The sequence below is a fragment of the Girardinichthys multiradiatus genome, chromosome 14, assembly GCF_021462225.1.
Source record: "Girardinichthys multiradiatus isolate DD_20200921_A chromosome 14, DD_fGirMul_XY1, whole genome shotgun sequence".
Classification (NCBI taxonomy): Eukaryota; Metazoa; Chordata; class Actinopteri; order Cyprinodontiformes; family Goodeidae; genus Girardinichthys; species Girardinichthys multiradiatus.
In genome coordinates this window covers 9,484,424-9,492,750 of record NC_061807.1, presented here as the reverse complement: position 1 = coordinate 9,492,750, position 8,327 = coordinate 9,484,424, and the positions used below count along the sequence as shown (strand labels likewise).

The 8,327-nt window shown below is 38.0% G+C and overlaps 1 protein-coding gene across 1 annotated transcript; it reads right to left on the bottom strand.

The window, feature by feature from the left end:
• Nucleotides 1–2,187: 2,187 nt before the first annotated feature.
• On the bottom strand, nt 2,188–8,173 carry LOC124880592 (low affinity immunoglobulin gamma Fc region receptor II-like). The gene is made up of 8 exons (XM_047385861.1): nt 8,028–8,173; nt 7,792–7,827; nt 7,350–7,616; nt 7,028–7,270; nt 6,786–6,950; nt 6,550–6,636; nt 3,517–3,618; nt 2,188–3,011 (listed from the first exon to the last, which is right to left on the bottom strand). The coding sequence occupies exons 1-7, from the start codon at nt 8,056–8,058 to the stop codon at nt 3,554–3,556; spliced, it is 894 nt and encodes a 297-aa protein (XP_047241817.1). The 5' UTR covers nt 8,059–8,173; the 3' UTR covers nt 2,188–3,011; nt 3,517–3,553.
• Nucleotides 8,174–8,327: the final 154 nt, after the last annotated feature.

Below are 8,327 nucleotides of genomic sequence, written 5' to 3'. Positions count from 1 at the left end.
GACGGACTGATCAAGTTCGGCCTGCATCGTCTCTGAAAAACCCGGAGTCAGTAGTCGGACACCTCCAGCAGTAAGAGGACTTGTAGGATTAAGAGTGACCTGACCAAGTTAACCCAGAGTTTAACCCTTCAAAGACCAGAACACAAAGAGGACCAACTGGATATAGACTTTGAAAGATGACCTGTGAACATGTGTTCAGCTTTGAGCTAATACGGTCCAAACGGTTCCATGAAATCTCTCGTCTACTGATGACTAAAACCTCCCAGGTGCTAAGAGTCCAGAAACCCTCAGGAATAAAAGGCCTGGTTAGAATTAACATCTAAAATCAACCTGTAGAAACATCTCAACAGTTCAGTTGGAAGCTTGGAGCAGGTTTGGTTCTGGTGGTTCTGCTCGGATATTTGTTTTCCTGTCTATTTGGGAGCGGCAGGTCATACCTGGGATCTGACTGACCTTTGACCTTTCTACATCCAGCTTTCAGCGGAGTCTCCTAGAAACATCAGACCTGCTGGGACTCAGTCAGACCAGATGTGGAGATGATAGGGTGACATTAATTATGCATCATTAATAAATATGAATAATTATGCAGATTTTTATGTGTTTAGCTTGAAACATTAATGTGACTGGGTGACCTTCCACCAACTAAACACCGAGAGAAACCGAGACGTCTCTGCCTCTGCAGCTTCACACGTCTAGCAGCCTTCACCACAGGTTCTTCTGTGGTCGGAACAAACATCAGAAGAAGAAACGTTCAGCAGCTCTGCTTCAGTCTTCTTCTGCTCATCACATGTTTATAGCTCAGTTTGTCTTCTTCAGTCTTGTTGTTTCTGACACGTTTTACACCAACTTAGCATCGCTGCTAACGTGACACATGAGACTTCCTGTTAGCAGGAGAGCCAGCTTCAGATGAAGCTTCTTCCCTCCAACCAGAGATCACGTGACAGATGACCTCACTTCCTGTCCAGACCCGCTGCTGTCCCATCTGGTGAACTGATCGTGGCTTTGCTTTAATAACTTTCATTTTGGACTCTTTTTAAATGGAACAGTGAGTAAAAACATAAAGAAACAAGAAAGAAGAAGAAACATCTTTCATGTTTCATTTAGTCTTGATCTGATCAGAAAGAACCAGCTGCCTGCTGTGTGGGTTGGGTCAGATTCAGCGATGATCAGAGAGGCGTTTTTACAAATATTTATAGTTTATAATCATCTTTAGTTATGATTCATTTGATTAGATTTTCTTGATGTCATTTGGACAAATTAGCAGATCACCAGAGGAGAACATCAGAGCTGTAGCGCATACAAACACATCAGATCTGACCTTTGACACTAATATATAATTCAGTTTAATTATATAGCACCACTTCACAACATGTTATTTTAAAGCACAAAGTCAATTCAATCAATCATACATGTTCCAAGTTAAATAAATATATTTTAATTGATCCTAATTATCAAACAATGCAGTCAAACTCAGTTTATTATTCTAGTTGGTTAAAAAGTTTTCCATCTAAGGAAACCCAGCAGATTGCATCAGTGGCGCCGTAAAGGAGGGAAACATTAGGATTGGACATAATTAATAACCATCATCAAGCTTATAAAAAATAAAGTTAATGATGGCTTTGTTTTTACTTGTCTTTGGCAGTAACAGTTAAATGTCTCCCAGACCAAAAAGTAATCACCCCCCTGTATCTGCATGAAATGGTTTGTTCCTGCCTTAGTGCACTTGATGGTGACGATGTTCAGAGCAACAGTCAGTAGAAGCTCCAGAAGTTAAGCTTTTCTTTTGTTTTTCTTGTTCTCTTTAAACACGATGATGGAAAATGAACAGATTTGATTATTTTTTCATTAATTAACATGAAGAACATGTATGTTTGTCTAAAGTCTTCTTCTGGTTCAGTTTAGATGATATTCTGAACATTCAGACCCAGTCAGAAGTAGTTAGTCTAACGTTGGTTTTTATATGATTTTCTTTTATTTTTATGCTTTAATTAAATTGACTAGAATAAATTTGCAACTTTGCTATAAATAGAAAACATCCTTCTTGATAAAATAAAACTTCCTGATCAGGAAATAAAAATCCTCCTTCAGACTGATTAATATTTATTGAGTCTGATTTAATTATTAATGTTTTATTATAATTTAACAGAACTTATCAACACTACAGGCTGAGGCCAGTATTATGTTCCAGTGGTACCAAAGTGGGTCAAACAGGCCCGGGTCAGAGCTTCATGTCTGATGTTCTGATTAAACTAGAATTTTATTGTTTGGATCTATGAGTAAAAACCTAAATATTTAAATCAGAGTAAAACTGGGAACTCTTTATGACCTTAAATCAACTTTAGATCTTCTCCAGGTTGGTCGATTGATCAGAGGTAAAACCCACTGATGGCTGAGCTGGGACCCATCAGGTAGATCTATTTGTTATAAATATACAAACACTGAATTTATTTTAATTAATCAACATAACCTGCAGTTTATGACATTTTGTTGGTTTGTTCATTCAAAGCGTTTCTAGATAAAATATTAAAACAAGCTAAAGCTAACTGCTTTGGTTTAACACTGAGGGGTTTTCTGCAGGTTTTATTCAGCGGTTTTGGTTTAATTTCTTTCCAAGCTGCTCTGAAGAATCGTTTCCATTGGTCAGCCACAAACAAACAGGAACATCATGTCTGAAATGTTAGAAACAAACTACAGAACCGCAGGTTAAACATGTTGAAGCTGCAGAGGAACCATCGTGCTGCTGTGGTTAGAACAGTTCAGACCAAACATTGAAAACAGAAAATAACTGAAGTTACTGAGAACATTGAACACCACACTGATAATGAAACATTGAAATACATTCAGGAGACCTTTGTGTCCATCTTGCTGAACTCATTTCCAGAGAAAGAAGCAGATCTTCAGCAGAAGTAGATCTTTATCTGCAGGCTGAAGATAAGCTGACAGCTGGACATTTCTGCTGGAACTGGAGGACCTCAGTGAAGAATGGACCACTTCTGGTTCTGCTGGAAGTTCTGAAAAATACAAATATTTTTTAAGTATTTTTTGCTGCACTAGTCTTTTTTTCCATTATTTATGATTGCTCTGATTGATATTCTTTCAGTTTTTCACCAAAGCTCTTTATGTGAATAATTAATTTATACTTCATATTTATATATTGTAATATACTGTATATCTTCTTAATTACATGATTTTAACATTTTAATGTTTTATTTTAATTTTTATGATATTTAAACTAATAAACTAAACTATTGATCCTCTTGGCTTCATATTTGTTTCTGTTTCTTTTTAACACAAATGTTTATTTTCAGTCTTTTGTTTGTTGGTTGCTTTTATCAACCTGAACATTTAGTTTTGATGTTTTTACAGCAAATGCATGAATTTATTAATAGAAATAGGAGCAGAAATCAGACTCTTGTGAATACAAACCTTGATAATTTTTCTAATGTATAAAATGAAGCAGCTTCATAAATCTGAACATAATAATAAATGTTTGTCAGTGAATCTAGTTTTACTCACAACAACATTTTACCGTCTGGCTCCAGGAGTCACATCATTAAAGTTTCTTCTTCTTCTTCATCTCAGTGAACAGAACAGTAGTGAAGCACAGCTGCTTGAGATCTGTGGACCAACAAAGAAGAAAGGATCAAATTACTGAAGGCAGAATCATTTTACTGCAGCTTCATAAAACTGAAGCTCCAGAGCTTCAACAAGAGCCTCTTTGCAGCATTAGCAGAGTTAGCATTGCTAATGCTAACTGACTGAAGCTAACTGTTGCTGCCAGCTGAAGGTGTAAAACATAAAGTACTCAGTTTAAAAGCACCCTGTCACTAGAAACATGATTAATATATTATCATTAAAATAATTATGGATCCTGATCTGATCTCCAGTGGTCATTGGGCAGGAAGTGGGACAACCTGGACAGATAGTCAGTCCATCACAGGGCAACAGAGAGACACACTGGACAAACAAACCTAAAGAGAACTAGAGACACCAATCAGACTAACAGTCATGTTTTTAGACTGTTGGAGGAAGCTGGAGTACCCAGAGAGAACCCATGCATACACAAGGAGAACATGCAAACTCCATACAGAAAGAGCCCAGGGCAGGATTCAAACCAAGGACCTTCTAGCTGCAAGGTAACAGTGCTAACTGCTGCTCCACCGACTAGTCCTGAAAATGGTCCAAACAAGAGAAAAGTTCAAGTGAGCCACAGATGTTTGGATGAAGAATGTCTGGTTGATTTCAGTGGTCAGAAGAGAACAGACAGACTGGTTCCAGATGCTAGAAATGCAACAGTAGCATAAATAACCACTCATTACCACCAAGGTCTGCAGAACACCATCACTGAGAGCACGACACATGAAACCTTGAAGCAGATGGGCTTCAGCAGCAAGCTTCTCCTCATCTTCACCACGAGTGTCAGGGAGAGTTTATCTGAAGCTCAGCAGTGGAAACCACAAAGCTTCTCACCTTTGTTGCTCAGTGAGACACATTCACATCAAAGTAAGAAGCAAACAGTTTCTCAGGTTTGAACAGAATCAACATCTATGAAGACCAAACCACAGCCTGACCAGTCTCAGTCTGCTGGTAGCAGCTAAAAGAGGCTTCAGTTACCTTCTCACAGTTTGGGACCACATGAAAAACCATCTATAGTGCTCTTTGGTGCAGCGTGAGAAGATAACTAGTGTAACCACTGAAAGCTCTGTAGAAATACAGAGAAGGATTAACTATGAATCATTAAACATAAATGGAGACAAGAAGCACTTTAAGAACTCAGATACCATGTTTCTACCAGCAGGTGTCTCCTTATCGTGAGAAACTGAATCTTGTTTCATGGTAATGATGTATTTTCTTGTTATCTATAGAAAATCACATTGAAGACATTTATAGTTAGAAAAACTGTACTAAACTTCCTTATTTATATTTATGAAATCAAACTGAATAACTTGGTGTTTAAAGGGACAGTCTGGATATTTTAACGTTGGGATCAGTGAAGTTAGATCTCACATCACCATGACTTTGTAGAACAGTGAAGAATCCTCAGAGCTTTTAGCTGATTTTAGCAGTTTAAAAGAACATTTTATATTCATAGGCTTCAATGAAATATTAGAAGATATTAACTATAAACAACGTCACAAGAGTGAAGTTTGTTGTTTACAACCAAAGTTAAAGTCATTTTGCTAAACTCAATCAGCCATATCAGTCTGCCTCATCAGCTGTGACTGGTCAAACTGCTCCAAGCCTGCCAAGCGCAAAGTAAACTGATCCTTTTGGTAGTCAGACTCAGACATGGGAAGAATAGTGAGATGTTCTTTACCAGTTTTGGAAGCTGCTTGACTTAAAACAATTCTACAAAGAAGAGTAGGTCAAGATTCCTACACAGTGAAGGAAAAGACTCATTACCAGTTAACACAAAGACTGGATGGCAGCTGTTGCTGCCAAGGGTGGAACCAGCAGGGTTTGGGTTTAGGGGGTAATTATATTTTAAAATAGGTTGGATAGATGTTCCTTTATTAAATGAAAGTGTTAGATGATGTGTTATAGATGGTGCTGAAATATGACAAGTAATCATCACATTAAAGACACTAATTAAACAGTGAAATATTTAATAAAACTCATCTTCTTTAACTGTGTTTTAGTAACTGAGCTAAGTCTAGTTATATCAGCCCTGCAGTGAAGCTGCTGAGTTTACAGCGTTGGCATGAGAACCTGTAGCTGAAACACAGAAACAGGAAACTGGACGCCCGCAGAGTCTCTTAGAGTCAGTTAGCAGAAAACCCACAACCAGCAGCACAGAGGGAGCAACTTTATCTGTACATAAACACAAACATACTGTAAATCAGGATCTAAATGAGCAAAATTACACAATGTCTCACATCCTCAGTCTGAAAACAGAATCCATGAGGAACAGGAATCTCATTTAGGTCCAAAAGTTGATTTCAATATTTGTTGTAGTGAGATATAGTTTAAGATTTGGTGATCTGTACATATAACATGTACTGTAGGGATGCCACGTCAGACCTCTTTCACTTCAACTCTGATTCATTACAAGGTCATATTTAGGTGATAGACATCATTTTAATTATGTTGATGATAACAGTCATTAAAACATTAATGTCTGGTTGACACAACACCAGCTTTCTAAATGCATTTAAAAGCAAGTTTGTTCCCTCATTAATTGACAAAAAGCTGAACGTGGCTCATTTTAGTAAATTAAGGAAAAACACGTCATCTACCACTATTTTATTATGAAGAGCATCACCTGTACATTACTTTTCCCATTAATCCATTCATAATTATGACATAAATAAGTTCCTTCCTTGTTTTGATATTCCTCAAGTTCTAAATATTTAAAACTGTAAAACTATCAACCTTTATTGGTCTTGTGTGCACGAACAAACACAGCAGGACATTGTGTTGGTCATAATCCACTGCACATATTCTAACTGGTCCCAGTAAAACTCAGTGAAGCTCAGTTCTTTAGTTTCTTCCAGACTAACTGTAGGTGGCGCCAGACAACTGAACCAAATACAAGACAAAGAATTTTACCTTTGTTTGGTTTGTTTCTCCGTTGTTTATGCTGGGATATTTTAACATCGCTGTAAATGATACTTTCCTCTCCAACTTCCTGATTACCTGGAAACCAACAAACACTGATCTAATTCACCAGTTCATCTTTTTTCTGACATACAAACATTGTTAGAATTTCAGCTGAAAGATCATGAGAAGAAACCCAGAAAACTCACACCTAAAATAATTGACATGCATGACAGATGTGATCTCACCTCTAGATTTCCTGTTAACCTGATGTTTCACCAGTAGAACCAGCAGTAAAACCACAACAACGACACCAGTTAGAGACAGGAGCCCATAGGGAAGAAACTGGGAAGAGGGTGGAGAGGCTGATGTAGGAGAAGGAGTGGTTGTTGGAGACGATGTGGAGGATTTCTCTAAAATAAAGATTTATTAAGTGATGAAGAGTTGATATTAACACTCAAAGTTCAGTGATTTATTTCAACCTGCTGACCTGAGACAGAGATCCAGCTGGATGGAGACTCTCCATGACCACTGATGTTACACTTGTAGAGACCTTCATCAGAGCTGGTCACATGGTGGAGGGTCATGTGACCTGCAGGCTCAGTCCTGATGAGGGAGCCATCTTTAATGAAAGCAGCTGGGAGGTTGGAGGAAGTCTTTGTTTGACAGCTCAGAGTGACGTCATCTCCCTCCATCACAGGGAGGACAGGACTCTGCAGGATCACTGATCCACCTCAACACAGAGACAAACTACAGCATTTCATCCATTTCCACACAGCTTCATCAACACTAACTCCACAGTCTGATCTTACCAGAGACAGTGAGCTGGATGCTGCTGCTGGCTGCTCCCTCTCTGGACTCACACCAGTACACTCCAGTGTCCTCTATGAAGAGGATGCTGATGTTACAGGAGGATCCATCTGGTTTCCCCCATCCATCTCCACACTGAGTTCCTCTGGTTGTGTTTCTCCTCACAGTCCATCCAGCAGAGATGTTGTCCTCCTCACAGCTCAGAAACACAGAGTCTTCTTCAAAGAACTGAGATCTGCTGGGACTCACAGTCAGACCAGCTGGGAGGACTGGAATGACAAAATAATCAAGATTTCAGTTGTGAAAAGTAATAAAACGGAGATTAAGGCATTTTAATTAATTATTCACATAACATTTTCTCATGATTTTCTTTTTCTGAAGCATTTTTCCAAAATAATAACTTTGAATATTTAAAAGGTTTTAATATAACAGAAGTTTACTAACCTTTAACTGTTGTTAAGCACAGCAAGAAGATCAGAACTAAAGAAAAATGTATATTTTCAGATCAGTAACAGAAACTCTGAAGAACTTGGAAGTCAAACAGAATTTCTTTAGGTGTAAAAACCTTCTTATTTTATTTTATGCTCTGATTTCTGAACTGTGATCCTAAATAAATCCGCCAGAAATAATAAACACAGCAGAACTTTGACCCAAACAGACCATAAAATGTTTCTACTTACAGAACAGACGTCGTAGAGATGCGCCTCTCATTGTAGCTCAGAGGGATCTGACCGTTCTTCAGCTCAGATGATCACACCGAGCTGATCCCGCCTCCTTCCTCTACATCATGGGCCTCATTTTGTGAGCAGCATGAAAACCTTTCAGATGAAGAACGATATTTAACTGACAAACTGAGTTCAGAATAATGATGGCAGACAGGAAACTGTTTATATTCAGCATCACTAAATTTAAATGTGTTAAAATATCTGATAATAATTATTTCCTACATATGAAGTAACTTTGGACAAAGGATGTTGAAC

Excerpts from the sequence above, each read along its gene's own strand:
- LOC124880592 (XM_047385861.1), bottom strand. The coding sequence starts at position 8,058 with ATGAGAGGCGCATCTCTACGACGTCTGTTCT. Across the intron at positions 6,951-7,027 it reads CAGCTGGATCTCTGTCTCAG|AGAAATCCTCCACATCGTCT; the intron begins GTCAGCAGGTTG and ends TCTTTATTTTAG. Across the intron at positions 3,619-6,549 it reads GAGAAACAAACCAAACAAAG|ATCTCAAGCAGCTGTGCTTC; the intron begins GTAAAATTCTTT and ends GTTGGTCCACAG.